The sequence below is a fragment of the Anopheles maculipalpis genome, chromosome 3RL (assembly GCF_943734695.1).
Source record: "Anopheles maculipalpis chromosome 3RL, idAnoMacuDA_375_x, whole genome shotgun sequence".
Classification (NCBI taxonomy): domain Eukaryota; kingdom Metazoa; phylum Arthropoda; class Insecta; order Diptera; family Culicidae; genus Anopheles; species Anopheles maculipalpis.
This window is the reverse complement of record NC_064872.1, coordinates 22,269,160-22,284,370: the sequence shown is the minus strand read 5'-3', so window position 1 is coordinate 22,284,370 and position 15,211 is coordinate 22,269,160. Positions and strand designations below refer to the sequence as shown.

The 15,211-nt window shown below is 43.5% G+C and overlaps 4 protein-coding genes across 4 annotated transcripts in view; 2 read left to right on the top strand and 2 right to left on the bottom strand.

The window, feature by feature from the left end:
• LOC126565552 (troponin C) overlaps positions 1 to 15,211 on the bottom strand; it is a 400,267-nt gene that overhangs the window by 26,512 nt on the left and 358,544 nt on the right. The gene's annotated exons all lie outside the window — the stretch shown is intronic.
• Positions 11 to 1,344, bottom strand: LOC126565100 (clavesin-1-like). The gene is made up of 6 exons (XM_050222239.1): positions 1,163 to 1,344; positions 973 to 1,067; positions 753 to 906; positions 376 to 680; positions 161 to 314; positions 11 to 74 (listed from the first exon to the last, which is right to left on the bottom strand). The coding sequence occupies exons 1-6, from the start codon at positions 1,341 to 1,343 to the stop codon at positions 31 to 33; spliced, it is 933 nt and encodes a 310-aa protein (XP_050078196.1). The 5' UTR covers position 1,344; the 3' UTR covers positions 11 to 30.
• Positions 3,160 to 10,560, top strand: LOC126565105 (alpha-tocopherol transfer protein-like). The gene is made up of 6 exons (XM_050222245.1): positions 3,160 to 3,354; positions 6,085 to 6,179; positions 6,254 to 6,407; positions 9,886 to 10,190; positions 10,260 to 10,410; positions 10,482 to 10,560. Exons 1-6 carry the CDS (start codon positions 3,171 to 3,173, stop codon positions 10,517 to 10,519), a joined length of 927 nt encoding a protein of 308 aa, XP_050078202.1. The 5' UTR covers positions 3,160 to 3,170; the 3' UTR covers positions 10,520 to 10,560.
• Positions 7,909 to 13,732, top strand: LOC126564917 (probable cytochrome P450 9f2). Its single transcript, XM_050222043.1, has 2 exons — positions 7,909 to 8,054; positions 12,231 to 13,732. The coding sequence occupies exons 1-2, from the start codon at positions 7,932 to 7,934 to the stop codon at positions 13,698 to 13,700; spliced, it is 1,593 nt and encodes a 530-aa protein (XP_050078000.1). The 5' UTR covers positions 7,909 to 7,931; the 3' UTR covers positions 13,701 to 13,732.

Below are 15,211 nucleotides of genomic sequence, written 5' to 3'. Positions count from 1 at the left end.
CCTTTTCACTCTCGACTCCCACTGCATAGCTTACGATTCTTTGACCTCCCCAACATAGCCATACTTCTCCTCCTCTGTGAACGATCGAAACACAAGCAGAATAAATAGCCTTACACGATCTGCAACTCATCCGGTCCCACCCCAACTGCCAAACACATACCCTCAAATTTCGCCTTGTAACAGTCCAACAGCTGCCCGATAACTGCTCCATCGTACTCGACCGACAGCTCGTACGATCCACCCAGAAACGAGGGCAAACAGTCCGGCTCGATGTGTTCGTGCAGTGATTTAAACTCCACACCGTGCAGAAAGATCTGAAAACGCAACAAGACTTAATCAATTGCCAATCTTTGCTGCCCTCCCATCCACACCGACCCGCTGGCTCCACTTCTTGCCCAGAAATGGTTTGAATATCTTGAAGAAAATGTTAAACATGCGCGCATTGTTCACGATGTGTATGCCCTTGATGCGGTAGGGTGAGTTCTTCTGCCCATGGTCCACGACCGTCTTCACGAACTTGGGCGGAAACTGGCTGATGTGCGACAGGGACAGCTTGTCGAAGTTGATGACGAACACGATGCCGTTCAGCTGGGTTGCCGGTTCGTGGCCAACCGTCTCCATTAGCATGTTGGTACAGCGGATCACCTCCAGCGCAGGTACCTTGGTGCAGTTCCACTTTGCTGAAAAAAAAAACGAGAGTTATATGTTGTGATGTGATAATCTGTGCTGGGTGTGTCTCTATGCCCGATTACCTCCCATTTCCATGTACAGAATGCGTCGTCCATGCTGATCGCGCTTGGGCAAAATCTGTACCACACGATCCTCTAGCGCGTTTTTGACTGATGCCGTGGTCAAGTTGTCGGAGATGAAGTTTTCTCTCGCTTTCATACGGTAGAAGGCTTTCATCTTAAGGGACACAAATCGATCACTTAAAACCAATCCTTTAGAAGGCACTTTCAATAAATCACTCACCATATCAAATGTACTGTCTGGATAGTATTTCTTGGGACGCAAAAATCGCATCAGAAACGACTCATCCTGCACAGGAAGTCGCAGCTGCTTTTCCTCTAAAACACAAACACAATTCACACAAATCAGCTGTTTCACGGTGCTCCATCCACCGCGAGGTTCGATGAACTAGCGACCTCCAAATCACACTTACGCTGAATTAACTCGCGTAGCTTCCTGATGGACGCATCCATCACGTCGGGCGTTTCGCGTAACTCTTTCGCTGCCTTTTCCTTCGCTGCCACATCCGTAAACTCGTCCAAATTCAGTGCCAGCTTTACCCCATTTCCAAAGTCAACAAATGGCGTCTTCTGCTCGTCGTACCGCAAAGCCATTATGATCAGAACGGACGGATGTTTCCCGAAAGACACCACCAGTAGCAATAATATCGGATGCGTCCCCGAACCAACGTCAGCTAGAAAGTCAGAACGCCTCCAAGAATCGTTGAGGAATGCTTAACGCACACTGTTTTAGACTCGGTTTGCGAACGAATCAACTGGGAAAGGAAAAATGGAGAAGAAAACGCACCACATGCCGGCCGGCGTACACGAGACTGGGCGAACTTGATCTGGAGAAGGTGGACTAGGCAGTACAGATCCAATTCGTTCCTTAGTAAGCGTTTCGATCGCTCGACGCCACCTTGGTTAGGGTTGTTTGGTACGGGCGTTAAGCATAGCGAACTGATTTGTTACACTTTACTGGTTGATGTAATAGTTCACTTAATGCAACATTTTTTTATTCTTTTCAAATGAGGTTTTTTGTGAAAGAGTGGAATTATTATTACCAAGTTCAGAAAATGCTCTGATTCATTACTTGCACACAATTTGAATGAGTTTTGCGTACAAGCTGTATGCAAGCCACCTATCGAAGCTTTTGATTTTTGAAAGCAATGGTAATAACGACGTTCAAAGCTTCGAGCATTTTGCAGGGATTTATCAAACAGGAGAGATCTCTTCAAAAGAAAATAAAAAAAGCCGTTTTTGAGAGATTTTTAAGACATTTTCTTTTATTTTACCGATCATTTGTTCGTTGTTTGTTTATACTCGTAGGGCTAAAATCTTTTGTGTACAGGATTACACGAATTTTTGAGCTGTTGCAACGATTGTTGTAAGCATTAGAGTATTTTATCTTCTTACTTTGACGTTGTTTGTGTCAGAAAATTATGTGTACTCAATGATCATCGGCGCCGGTCTTCAAACGGCAGGACCGAGGATCAAATCCCATCCGGACCGTCTCCCCGTAGTGAGGACTAACTATCCAACTACAGAGCTCAACTAGTGATAGTCTAATAAATCATTCAATGGCCGGCGTGACCTTAGAGGTCGTTAAGCCAAGAAGAAGAATATATTTTGCGATTTTATTTTTTTAAATTTTGTTATTGAACGGAGTTAAAATTTATTATTCTTTTTGGAATGCGTACCAATAATTCATGCTTATTACGTGATTCGGTTTCACGCTTAAAAGTTGTTGGATATTCTAGTTCCGATTCCGAACAACAAGAAACGTTTGATTTCTTTTAGCAACCTGCAGCAAAAAAATCTTAGTTAGTAGACAAAAACATACTACATACACGGATTTTCTCATAAATTTATTTACGCTCAAATGATATGCACAAATGAAGCATTTTAATGGTTCTATCGGAAGATTTCATAAAACTTCCACTTAATTTTTTCTACACTTGCAGCTGTTGTTTTATGGGTTATTTCAGCTATTCATAAGTTTTATTTCCAAACATGTACTGTATGTTTTACAATTTGCCTCTCATTTAAGTTCGTTGCATATCTTTTCTACACGTATTCATTTTATCGAAAATATACCTTTATACTCAAGAACGCCACCGAGTAACCCTGCACATGCCACGAACAAAAAAGAGTTGCGCGCTTCCCGTTCAGCTCATTTAGTCGTTGAAATCATTCAGTGATCGAGGAGCGAGCTACAGCCACGCGCATTCTTACACTCTCTCTTGGCAATTGTGTTTGTACAGGTGGTGCGTTTGCAGCCAGAAAAGAAAGAAACAAAGTGTTATTTTGGTGAATTCCGTTGCTCTGGTGCCATTTCTGTAGTGTAATTCTATCGCATCAACGTTGACTTTTAAGTGTAACCAAACCGCCGATCGTCGATTCAGCAAAACACGTGGTCGGCCAGCCAGCAACAGCAGCAGCATGGCATCGTTAAAGTTTGATGACAATAACGTACCCTATCTCGACCTCGGCGACGGCTATCGGATCGCACTGGAAGGTGACGAGTATACCGATGCCAAAGCGAAGGAAAAGGCCGCCCGGGAGTTGCGTGAAACGCCAGACGTGGTGGAGAAGTCACTGCAAGAATTGCGCTCCCTGCTGCAAGGTACGTATGGCTCTTGTCGGCCACACGTAACATTACTAGCGTGCGTGATTAGAATGCGTTCCGCTGTCGGAACGAAATTGGAACACTGGAACACAGAAAGGCGGCACTTGTTGTTTGTGGAAGCGACTTTTTTAAAACCTAATTCTCATTGCCCCCAAAAAGGATGTGGTGTGGGTGATTAGGTGTTGCATGCGCAGAGAGTTCACGGTTATAAAAACAAAGCGAAAGCAAGGTTATGTCCGGTTTTTTGGCAGGGTGGTGCTCGCTTTGTTTCTGCTACCAAAAAAACAACTTCACCCCGAGAGAAGAATTTGTGGACCGGGAAATCCAGGAAGAACGAGAATATTCGGTTTTGGATCGAAATCAGGTATTATATAGCCTTGACGGTTTGCCAAACGTATCAAGATTTGTTGACTCTTTCCGGCGATGCGATTCGTGGTGGTGTGATATTCAAATGAGGTTAAAAGAAACTGGTTCCTAATAACGGTTTAAGATTGGTGATTTTTTCGGCTGAATGAACTGATGTTTGATTCGATTTTTGTAGCACCTAATGGCGAATTTTGAACCGGAAAAAGGACCACTCTTTGTGTGCAATATTTCGCGTTTGTGATTGAGATGATCAAACAAAGCGTGATAAAAGGTTTAGAGTCTAACGCGCCGTTCTCCTTAGTGGAATCTCCTCCAGCAACTTAAGACCTTTCGAGGAGGAAATCGACAAATAAGCCATAAATCGTAAGCCTTCCTCCGTGTGTTGGCGAACTTGAACTTGGTCAGCGTTGTGCGTCTGGTTGGCAGTGAGGTGTAATTAGTCGTTACAGTGACGGAACTATTTTTCTAGCAACAGCAATTACTACCGGATCTAAACAAAAAAAAAAAAGCTCAACCACATTGCTAACCACATCCTGCGTGTGCAGTGAGAGAGACTTCATTTTCAAGGCAGACGACAACAGCACAGCTCTATATCGGTAAAGCAGCTAATTGTGCAAACGTTTGACAAACAATGTTAAGCTGGAAACTCGAAACGAGTTATCGATGAACGCGGACATTGACATCACGAAATTAGCCTGTTAGCTTCCCAAAATTCCACTATCGATCCTGCTCAATGACGTCGAAAGGGCGCCGGATGTTTATGTCGCCCAAAAAAGTTCAATGAAAATCCATTTTGAACATCTCATGCTGGACTGTCTCAAGCGGCTTTCTTCTCCACTAGAACAAACGGGGCTCGGACGGTTCGCGAGCTCGTTACGCGATGACAGCTTCGTTTCGATTGCGTGTGTTCCGTAAATGAGAAGGCAAATTGCGTGAGTCGTCATTAGCTTTTGTTTTCGCTTTTGCGATGACTATAGGTAATAAAAATAGTAAATAAGCATCCGCTTCGTTGTAGTCATGGATCGATCATACGCAGGATGTGTTCTGTACAGCAAGAGAAACATAGATTTTAATTAAATTATTACCTTTTAAGCAAATGAATTGCCGCTCGTTTGCATTTTTAATATGAAAGTGAATTTTATTCAACCGCATCTACGCTTGCTATCCATTGAACTGTGAATGTGCACTGCGTCGAATGCCTACAGATACGTTTGATTGAAAAAAATATTTTAACTTTAGATGTTTTCAAGTACTTTAATTAATTAATTAAAATAAAGTGTCTTAACTCTTAATATTCCTTTGAGCATAACGGCGCCTAGCTCCGTCTTAGACTAGGCCAATTAGTTAAAATGTGTTTTCTAATTATATAAACACCCGGCAATAAAACATTTGTTTCCTTTTGAATTGGTTTGCTACATTCAAAGAGTCCTTATAAGACAGCTGAGTGGCAGACATCTGTCCCTCACTATCTTAATTTAAACTTGTAACAATACATGCTATAAAGCTCGAAGCAGTTGTTGTAATTCTTTCCAACTTTTTTTTTGCACAGGGATAAAAACTTATAATACATTCAATCACTGGATAAATCCTGGAATGAGTGCTGGAGTAGCTCGAACGATACAACATAATTTCAAATAATTTTCGGAGTAGTTGTTTCAGAATACTTTTTCTCTGTAGATACTAGAATCAGTGTGTAGTAGCTTCCAATTGATGTCACCCACTGCAACTGCACGGGTGCAATTATCCTAACGCTTATTACAGACCCATGTTGTCCTAGGGGTCAAAAAAACAAGTTGTTCTCGAAACCGGTATACTAAAGACAAAAAAATGCAAAAGAAGAAAACTGCTTCTGTTCTACTCACCTACTCAACCGATCTAGACAACAAACCTAGTCGCCTAGCCAAGCTTTTAATTTCCATAATCAATAACTCAGAAAACAGTTGACCTATGGCAGCGGCTTAAAGGAACGACGAGAGTTGATGCTTACATTTAACCTCCCACCGCCCCAGTGGAACAACACATCCTTTGAGTAAATCACACAGGCTACAAACCGATCAACATTGCAACAACCTGTGCCGTCATTGACACAGACATACACACTACAAGCGTTCTGCACTTGACACCTGATCGCAGCACGTTGGCCTCCTCGAGAGGATGTAGATCGGCGGACTCGACGCTCGACGTCGGACTATAATTAAACCACTGTACTTTGATCTTGAAACAATCGTGCACAATATTGGAGCGATTTTCCAACGCTAAACCCGCACGACCTAATTAGCCCTCGAAGCAATAATAACAGCATCCCAGGCTCGTCGTACAACCGGTTTGATCTAATTCTCGTCTTTTTTTTATACGTTACAGAGGAAAAGAATCTTTACGTTCCGATGGATAATGATCCGTTCATGATAAAGTTTCTGCGACCGTGTAAATACTACGCACAAAGTGCTTTCGAGTTGGTAGGTTTTGTTTTATAGAGCCTTTTTTTTATTTTCCGTGAGATTTTACTCGCTAATTCCCGTTCCCCAAACAGATTAAACGCTACTACCGTTTCCGGAGCAAACATCCGGACCTGTGCGACGAGCTGTACCCAAGATCGGTTAGGCATGTGTACGCGGAAGGATTGGTCCATTTTCTTCCGCTGCGTGATCAGCACGGGTCCCGCATTTTGGTGCTCGAGTGTGGAAGTAAGTATGTGAACAGCGTGGCCCTAACCGCAAATCAAAAGACTTCGTCAATCGCTCAAGCGACGAACCTTTTACTTATTTTTTTTTTTTTGCTCCAACATGTGAATTATAATTGTAGATCTGTTTGTGTGTGGTGTGGGATTCAAAATAAGTGTGCGTGTGTTAAAAGCCAGTTCGATGCTCCTGCGCTTTATAATGATGCCGCTCAAATGCGCTCAAAAATCATGATATACGACGAACAGTCGATCAAACAATCATTAAATGATGGTGAGAAACAAAAATGCGCATCAGATGGTGATAAGCTGTATTACTTGTTTACCCTGGGCGGTGATTATGGGTTTACTTTAGGGAGATAATCTCTTCACTACTACCCACTACTTCTAAACATCCAACAACATCACTACACAGGGAATAAATAATGTATTGAACAATAATGGGTGTGAACCAATGGCAAGTCCAGTAACGAGTTGTTTCATGAGCATGTTCACTTATTATCATGAATGTTAAACTGTTCTTTGAGGAAATTGTTTGAAGTAATCTACTAGTGAAGTTGCATCATGTAAAGTATTGCCGGGATCAAGCGTAAACTTGAGGATCTATCTGTATGATGGATAGAAAATTGTTGATCGTGTAGTCAAGAAGAAACAAACAGAGCTTAAACGTCTATGTAGCAGTCACTGGTTTTAATAATATAAAATAGGGTAAATTGTGGGGTCAGTAAGCTATGTTTTTTTATTCTTGACGGACGACCTGACTGTATTTCTGGATGAAATATATTTTTGACATAAAAGTAACCATGAACTAACTGTTTGTCAATATTTTAAATCGATAAGCCATCCTTTATCAAAATCTCTCTTAATCCCTTAAGTCAAAAGTACCTTATTTAGACTTTAGAGGATTTTTGAACATAATTTAAATAACTCGTTCAAAGAACATGTTGCTTTAGTCTTTGTGTTTTAACTGCTGTCATTGTTTGCCAAAAGTATTGATCACTAATCAAGACATATACGGAGTATATATCAATACTTCAGTGGAAAAGTACATCAGTCTAGATTAAGCTTACAGATATCCATACCATTAGTAACACAGTTTCCCGTTTCAAAAGAATGATGCAACATATGATGCTTTCTTTCGCCTTCTATAAAAACAACTCTTCATATGGGCATCGGCCTCAGCACGGCGCATTAAATGTGCAAATCATTCCTCGAGCACTTCTTTGCTAACTCTCTACTAAAAACTTCCACCAATACACAAACGTACGTACGTTGTGGCGCATAAACTGATGATAATTCATTATCTACAAAGCCAAACCCTCCCCCATGGAATTCTCGCACTTTGTGCTGTGGATTAGTGAGACTTGGACGCGGCATATGTGTGTTCGTGCAATTTCGGTTCAACCCGCAACTGGTTATGCTATTTAGGGTTGATTCTCTCCAGCGTTAGTTTTGTGTAACGCGTCCATTAAGCAAGTACAACAAATTTGGTGCTCCATCCAAGGCTGACTCATAGACGTTAGCAGGCAGAATGTTTCTACTGTGGGCGTTGCCCGTGGCGTTGTATCTGTTCTATCGGTGGAGTGTGGCCACATACGATTACTTCGAAAAGCGCAACATCCCGTACGTGAAGCCGGTTCCGTTTTTCGGTCAGGTGTGGTCCTTCTTTACCCAAGGAAAACATGCAGTTGATGTGGCATCCGAGGGTTACTACATGTTCCCGGACACACGCATCTCGGGTGTGTTTACACTGCGCACGCCGTCCTATCTAGTGCACGACCCGGTACTGTACAAGCAGATGGCGATCAAGGATTTCGATCACTTTACCGACCATGTGACAGAGTTATATCCGGATACGGATCCACTGCTAGCCCGTTCGCTCTTCTTCACCAACGGAACGCATTGGCGTCTTCATCGGTCTGGTTTGAGTCCGGCCTTCACCGGCAGCAAAATGCGCAGTATGTTTGGATTACTGTCCAAGAGTGCCGGTGATGCGATGGACCGGTTGGTGGTGTTTAGCCGTGGCAAATCGTTTACGATGGAATTGCGAGACCTTTACTCGCGACTCGGCAACGATGTGATGACGTCGATCTCGTTCGGTGTGGAAGTTGACTCGCTGACGGACCGTGAGAATGAGTTTTTCCTGAAGGGAAAACGTTTGGCACAGGTCGATGGACTACCGGGGCTGAAGTTCCTGATGGCTACCACTATTCCGAAAGTGTTCCGCTTCTTCCGGCTTAGTGCGATGTTTAAGGATGTGAACGAGTTCTATCTGGATGCTGTTTCGAGGAATGTGAAGCTGCGTGAAGCGAATCATATTACAAGACCGGACTTTATTCATCTGTTGCTTCAGGCTCGCAAGAACACACTTGGAGCGGAAAAGCATGACGATGAAACGCTTCAGAATGCTGGATTCTCTACCGCGCAGACGCATACCGTTGAGCAGAAGGGTGAAGGAAAATTGAGCTGGGATGATGTCGATATAACAGGTGCGACGGCTTCCTTCTTCTTTGGAGGCATCGAGACGACCACGACACTTCTGTGCTTCGCAAGCTACGAGCTAGCTTTGAACCCCACGATCCAGGATCGTTTGAGGGCAGAGATTGACGAAACTCGGGAGGAGCTTCCGGATGGGAAAACACCAACGTATGAGGTACTGCAGAAAATGAAGTATCTCGATATGGTTGTCTCGGAGACATTGCGTCGTTGGACACCTCTTGGACTTACCAATCGCAAGTGCACCAGAAACTACACCTTCACTAACACCGACGGTAATACGGTCACGATCGAGCGTGGTCAAAATGTTTCGATCCCGTTGAAAGCCTTCCATCTGGATGAGAAGTTCTATCCCGAACCACTCCGTTTCGATCCTGATCGGTTCGCGGACCCTAACAACATCAACCAAGACGCGTACGTACCATTCGGCACGGGATTAAGGAACTGCATCGGCTCGCGGCTAGCGTTGATGCAGGCGAAATGCATCCTCTTCTACATGCTATCGAACTTCATCATCAAACCTGACAGCAAACTGACCATTCCGCTCGTGATTGATGAAACCTCAGCTGGACTTAACGCGAAGCATGGCTTCTGGATGAATTTAGTTCCACGGCGCGGTCTCTAAGCTCGGTTGCAGTATTGTGATTGTGAGCTAAGATAATGGACCCTGATAAAACAGTACCGGCCTTAACTGGTTTGCATTAGGCAATAGCAATGTGAGTGTTTGTGTATGCGTTAGATAAGATTCCATTCCCTTTTTTGGGCACTTCTTCTTGGACGCTACCGTCTAGCATCAAATATCAAATATGTGATAAATGTGATTGCACGATTGTCGAAATAAAGACCCAGGGTTCCTCCAAATACCAACACACAAGGAACCAGATTTTTGAGCTATCTTGATTTTCTTTTCATTTCGCCTGTCGCCTTACTCTGTCAAGAGGACATCTCATGCTCATAACGATCAATCTGCAACATTTATTTTGTCACAGAAAAATGGAAACCGGCCAACGTGTCCCTAACGGATCTGTTCCGTGCGGTACAGCTCGCACTGGAGGCGGGCATGTATGAGCCGAGAACGCAGCTGAACGGTGCCGTCGTTATACTGGACATGGAGGGACTAGCGCTGTCGCAGATTATGCAGTTTACGCCAAAGTTTGCGGCGATGGCACTTGACTGGATTCAGCAGTGTACGGCGATGCGCCTAAAGTCGGTACACATTGTGAACAACTCGTATCTGTTCAATATGCTGTTTGCCATTTTTAAGCCCTTCCTGACGGAGAAGCTACGCAAGCGAGTAAGAACTGCTGGAAATTGGTGGGATTTAGAGACGCGAAGAGTAACATGATTGTCTCGTTGTTTGCAGCTGTTCTTCCACCAAAAGGATTGGAACTCGCTGATGTCACACGTCGATGCCAAATGCCTGCGTCCAAAGTATGGCGGAACCCTGGAATGTCTGGAAACCGATGGAAAGCTACTCGGCGAAATGTTTGAGCTATATCACAAAGAATATGAACGTAAGACAGCTACATTCTGCATTTTACTTTTAAACAGTGAATAATAATAAAAATCTCTTTCCTTCTTTCAGTTGCCAACTCTTTCGGTTACCTACGGAAACAGGATTAGCGGTCTGCTGGGAAGAGTTTTTGTATTATAAGTAATCTTTTAACGAGTTAGCATCTTAAGTATAAAGCAGAAACAAAGATTGTGATACCGAGCATTATCAAATGACAATCTACTTAACTCTTTTTTTATGAACGGGATATTTCTTGGGTTATAAGCGAGTGTATGTGTACTTATTATGTGGTTTACTTTATATTAACGCTAGTATACTAGCGTGGAATAGCGCCATTAATGTTTTGTATAACTGTGCAATATCTAAGTCAAGGACTAAACATGAATAAAAAAGGAATGTTCTTTGTCGGAGGGGATACAGAGATCTACAATTTTAATGCCGTTAAAGAGGAGAAAGAATTCAGATTTATATACGAAGATAACAAAGAACCTTACAGAACCTTACACAACCTTACAGAACCTTAACCTTACAGGATTGATTAATTCAGTATTCGGTACTATTCCAAATACCTATTATTATAAGCTGCTCTTTAATTATTCTGCAGAAATGCGGATTAGTAACGAATATCTCAGATCTTCTTCTTTCAATTTCAATTTCTCTTGGAGACCTTCAAATTGCTCAAAATTCTAGATTTTTCGTGATTTAATTTAAGTTTTTATCAAACTTCTTCTCTTCGGCATGAATAGAAATGCATCTATCGGAAAACTTATTTGATAACTTATCTTCCAGAAACACGATAAATAAAACGGCATTTTTATTCTCATCTTGTTGAGGTACTGGTTTGCTGGGTACTCCATTGCTTGCTAGCATCCCATGCTCGAGTCTCACAGATATATGTATGTACAACCATTTGCACCATTCTAGCTCCATGTCTTCCAGTATAAATATTTTGTAGCACACACATGTTTATCCACTTCACTTCCCACCAAACACCAGTACGTCCGATAGCGTCAGATAGCAAAACGGAAAAAGGCTAGCGTCTAGATTCATCAACAACCCCTTGGAGCTGTATTTGTCTATCTCGCCAAACATTGCCACTTACGCGTCATTCTTATCGCTTTCCAACATCACCACTACACTGCAATCATTACATCATGCAGGCGTATGTTACAATATTGCTCATGTCCGATCATATGGTCTCCCCTGAGGGAAGCATGGAACCTAACCGGCAAGCTCCAGATTGTCTTCACCATCGGATTTTTTGAAACTAATCGGCTTAGATTGAAATTGCTTCACCCGGTCGCGCTCTTCACGGTAGCACACAGACGTAGCCAAAACCCCCCGATCAATTACTGCAACCGACAGCTCTATCTCAGCGATAGCAAGCGATTTCACGCATCCAAAAAATTGCCTTCCGCGGCTTTTTTTTTTTTTTTTCGTTGATCAATCTCGAGTGTTGACTGGATGCATGACTGTAGTGGTAGTAAACAAGACCGCGACCACCACGACGACGACGACGGCAGCGATGACGACGGTGGTGATGATTGCCCATGGCGACCTTTGCAAAGCGGCAAGATCACCACAGTCGCGAGTCTGTTTCTGGCACGGGCGGGAGCAAGTTTGCCGTGTGTGCAACGCACGAGCGCGCGTGCTCGCGAACATCATTCGGGTCGTATCGTTCGCAAGGTCTAGGTCAGAATGTTTCTGCTGTGGGCGTTGTCCGTGGTGTTGTATCTGTTCTATCGGTGGAGTGTGGCCACGTACGATTACTTCGAAAAGCGCAACATCCCGTACGTGAAGCCAGTTCCGTTTTTCGGCCAGGTGTGGTCCTTCTTTACGCAGGAAAAGCATGCCGTAGATGTGGCCTCGGAAGGTTACTACATGTTCCCGGACACACGCATCTCGGGTGTGTTTATGTTGCGAACACCGGCCTATCTAGTGCACGATCCGATACTGTTCAAGGAGATGGCGATCAAGGATTTCGATCACTTTACGGATCACGTGGCGGAAATATCGGTAGAGCATGATCCATTGCTCGCCCGATCACTCTTCTTCACCAGGGGTGCACGGTGGCGCCATCATCGTAGTGGTTTGAGTCCTGCCTTTACTGGGAGCAAGATGCGCAACATGTTTGCCCTAGTCGCCAAGAGTGCCGGTGATGCAATGGAACGGTTGGTGGTCTTTTCACGCGGTAAACCGTTCACAATGGAGCTGCGTGATCTTTACTCGAAGCTGGGGAATGATGCAATGACGTCGATATCTTTCGGTGTGGAGGTCGATTCACTAACCGATCCAGATAACGAGTTCTTCTTGAAGGGGAAACGGTTGGCAAAAGTGGACGGTCTGCCTGGGCTGAAGATGCTCATGACCACGATTCTTCCTGGTTTGTTCAAATTTCTAAGACTTGGTGTGCTGTACAAGGACGTGAACGAGTTCTACCAGGAAGCGGTCGCAACAAACATTCGCTACCGCGAGAAGGACTACATTAAGCGTCCCGACTTTATCCATCTACTACTTCAAGCTCGCAAAAACCAGCTGAACAACGAGCAAAGTGAAGATGATGATGAGCTCCAGAGTGCCGGATTCTCGACGGCCGAAACACACAGAATGGAGAGAGATACCTCCACCGAAAAGCTACAGTGGCGAGACGTAGACATAACCGCGGCAGCCGCTTCATTCTTCTTTGGTGGCATTGAATCTACCACTACACTGCTCTGTTTCGCCAGTTACGAGTTGGCCGTTAATCGAGACATTCAGGCACGTCTCAAAATTGAAGTCGATAACGCTCGCCAGGAGTTGGAGGATGGAAAAACACCTACTTATGAGGTCTTGCAGAAAATGAAGTACCTAGATATGGTTGTATCGGAAACGCTACGTCGTTGGGCCCCGTTTGGTCTAACGAATCGGCGATGCACTAAAGACTACACGTTCACCAACACCGATGGCACCAAGATTACGATTGAGCGAGGTTTAAACATCTCGATTCCATTGAAATCATTTCATCTGGATGAGAAATTCTTTCCCGATCCACTCCGTTTCGATCCGGAACGGTTTGCCAATCCGAACCAGATCAATCAGGATGCGTATGTTCCATTCGGGACCGGTTTGCGGAACTGCATCGGCTCGAGACTGGCGCTGATGCAGGCCAAATGTTTCCTCTTCTACATGTTATCCAACTTTACGATTCAACCCGGCGCCAAGCTGACCATACCAATTACGCTCGATGAAACGTCGGCTGGGCTGAACGCGAAACATGGCTTCTGGATGAACCTGGTGCCGAGGTACGTTTAGCCGAGCCTTCAAGGCAAAGTGTGTGATAAGATAAGTGTTCCAAACCGGAAGATATGTACGGTGGCATCGATGCTGGCGATGCTTGTGTCACTGTGTATGTGTGTGAGAAAGAATGTGTATGTGTGAGTGTATGTGTGTGTGTGTGTGCGTGTGTTTAGGAAGCGTTGTCTATATCTCGGGGATATCCCCCAATACAATCAGTGTCATAAACGTTCCTTCAATCGTACAAAAGCTATGCACAACCCCTGTAGGTGGATATAATCTTCGTTTTGTGAGAAAGAGAATAAAAAATAAACACTTCACTTGTAGAGTTTAATATTTAAGTGTTCTTTTGCTTCTTCAATCCACCTGTAGCATATACCAACACTAGCACAATAGAGGTTTTTTTGGGCTTAATGCAAACCAAAACATAGAATTAAGGTTGTAGCTAAAAATAGACTACACGCACACAATCCCATCCCCGTACTGTACCGATCCCACTGATTGATCGAGGACATACAATGTGTGTACATTGTGGAGCGACCTTTTTGTGATGTTCTGCCCCTAGTGGGGCAGGGTGGCCACATGTTTCCAGCATTTGTTGGTGAGAGATCGTAAGTTCGAAACCAAATTTGATACGGTTGAACGCTCTGTAAGGCGAAACAAATTACTTGATTCGGACGGTTTGGCGTGGTTAGAAAACTGTGAACGAGAACAAGAAAACATTTGAATTCTAAATTATTTAAGATTTCAAGAGATTTATCGGGTGGGTTGTCCAGTGTCCAGATCTTTAGTGTTTTATTGAAGATAATATCACAAATGGTGCGAAGTTGATGCTACACTTGTTTTTCTTCTTGGCCCAACCATCTCCTAGGACACGTGACCATCGATTTGTGAATAGACTTTTTGATACCATGTAGTTGGATAATCTAGCAGCGGATGTAGCCTTTCGAAGCAGCACTAAGTGGAGTTGGAATCGAAAGGGCCTATCACATTGAACCTAAGTTTGCTAGTTGTCCGTTTTTGCTACCCATGCGAAGCGTATGGAATCGGATTTTTGCAAAATTTCCTCTACACTTACCCGTTTATTGATCTTCTTATTGATGGTACAACGATCGAGATCACTTTAAATGATATTTAAAGAAAAAAATGAGTACAATAAAATTAAAATTTTAAAACAAGTAATCGGAATGTAAAAACATATTGTTATGACAGAAAGAAAATTCAATTTTATGTGCCTTTTTCAATAGTAGCATGTGCTACCTCCTAGCCTGGTATGGTCTCTTGTTTGAGATACAATTTTGCTGCATCGAAATTACTCCGCTTTACTGATGGTCTGCGCTGGAGCCATTGGAGTCGCTGGAGTATCGACTTCATTGTCACGATTGCTACCTTCTGAACTAGTATGATCCCTTCTTACTCTAAATCAAAGTTTGATGCTTAATTTGCTACGCTTTCCGGAAGTACAAACGAGATTGGAATCTGTTTCTTATCGGAGAGAGGATACAATTTTTCAGCTGACAAAATCCAAT

Bases quoted from the DNA above. Each gene is read 5' to 3' on its own strand.
- LOC126564917 (XM_050222043.1), top strand. From the start codon at position 7,932: ATGTTTCTACTGTGGGCGTTGCCCGTGGCGTTGTATCTGTTCTATCGG. The intron at 8,055-12,230 runs GTGTGGTCCTTC...TTTTTCGGCCAG, and splicing joins CGGTTCCGTTTTTCGGTCAG to GTGTGGTCCTTCTTTACGCA.
- LOC126565105 (XM_050222245.1), top strand. From the start codon at position 3,171: ATGGCATCGTTAAAGTTTGATGACAATAACGTACCCTATCTCGACCTC. The intron at 6,180-6,253 runs GTAGGTTTTGTT...TTCCCCAAACAG, and splicing joins CACAAAGTGCTTTCGAGTTG to ATTAAACGCTACTACCGTTT. The intron at 10,411-10,481 runs GTAAGACAGCTA...TCCTTCTTTCAG, and splicing joins ATATCACAAAGAATATGAAC to TTGCCAACTCTTTCGGTTAC.
- LOC126565100 (XM_050222239.1), bottom strand. From the start codon at position 1,343: ATGGCTTTGCGGTACGACGAGCAGAAGACGCCATTTGTTGACTTTGGA. The intron at 1,068-1,162 runs GTAAGTGTGATT...TTTGTGTTTTAG, and splicing joins GCTACGCGAGTTAATTCAGC to AGGAAAAGCAGCTGCGACTT. The intron at 315-375 runs GTCGGTGTGGAT...TTGCGTTTTCAG, and splicing joins GCAAGAAGTGGAGCCAGCGG to ATCTTTCTGCACGGTGTGGA.